This window comes from Cynoglossus semilaevis, unplaced genomic scaffold (assembly GCF_000523025.1).
Source record: "Cynoglossus semilaevis isolate Cse_v1.0 unplaced genomic scaffold, Cse_v1.0 C18398394, whole genome shotgun sequence".
NCBI classification, from domain to species: Eukaryota; Metazoa; Chordata; class Actinopteri; order Pleuronectiformes; family Cynoglossidae; genus Cynoglossus; species Cynoglossus semilaevis.
The window spans coordinates 1-263 of NW_007605884.1; the positions used below are offsets into that span (position 1 = coordinate 1).

The window sequence follows — 263 nt, forward strand, 5'->3', positions numbered from 1 at the left end:
TGGACGTCTGCTTCCTCACCTCCCAGTGTGGCCATGAAGCCCTCTACGGCACAGGCAGTGGCTCCGAGAATGAAGTAGCCGTTGAAGGCGGAGGTGATGGTGATGGTGAATCCGAAGGCGCACATGATGAGTCCGGCCACGGCCAGGTTGACCAGGATGTAGTTGAGAGGTTGCCTGAGTTTCTTGTTCTGAGCCGTGACGAACAACGTCAGTCCGTTGATGGGTGTTCCGGTGCAGATGAGGAAGAACATGTAGAAAGCCAA

General features: G+C 55.5%; 1 protein-coding gene across 1 annotated transcript; it reads right to left on the bottom strand.

Moving 5' to 3' along the window:
* Positions 1–19: 19 nt before the first annotated feature.
* LOC107988286 (green-sensitive opsin-3-like) lies at positions 20–260 on the bottom strand (the record flags this gene model as incomplete). Its single annotated transcript, XM_017031173.1, has 1 exon — positions 20–260. A coding segment is annotated over one exon (241 nt), but the record flags the coding sequence as incomplete, so codon positions are not given.
* Positions 261–263: the final 3 nt, after the last annotated feature.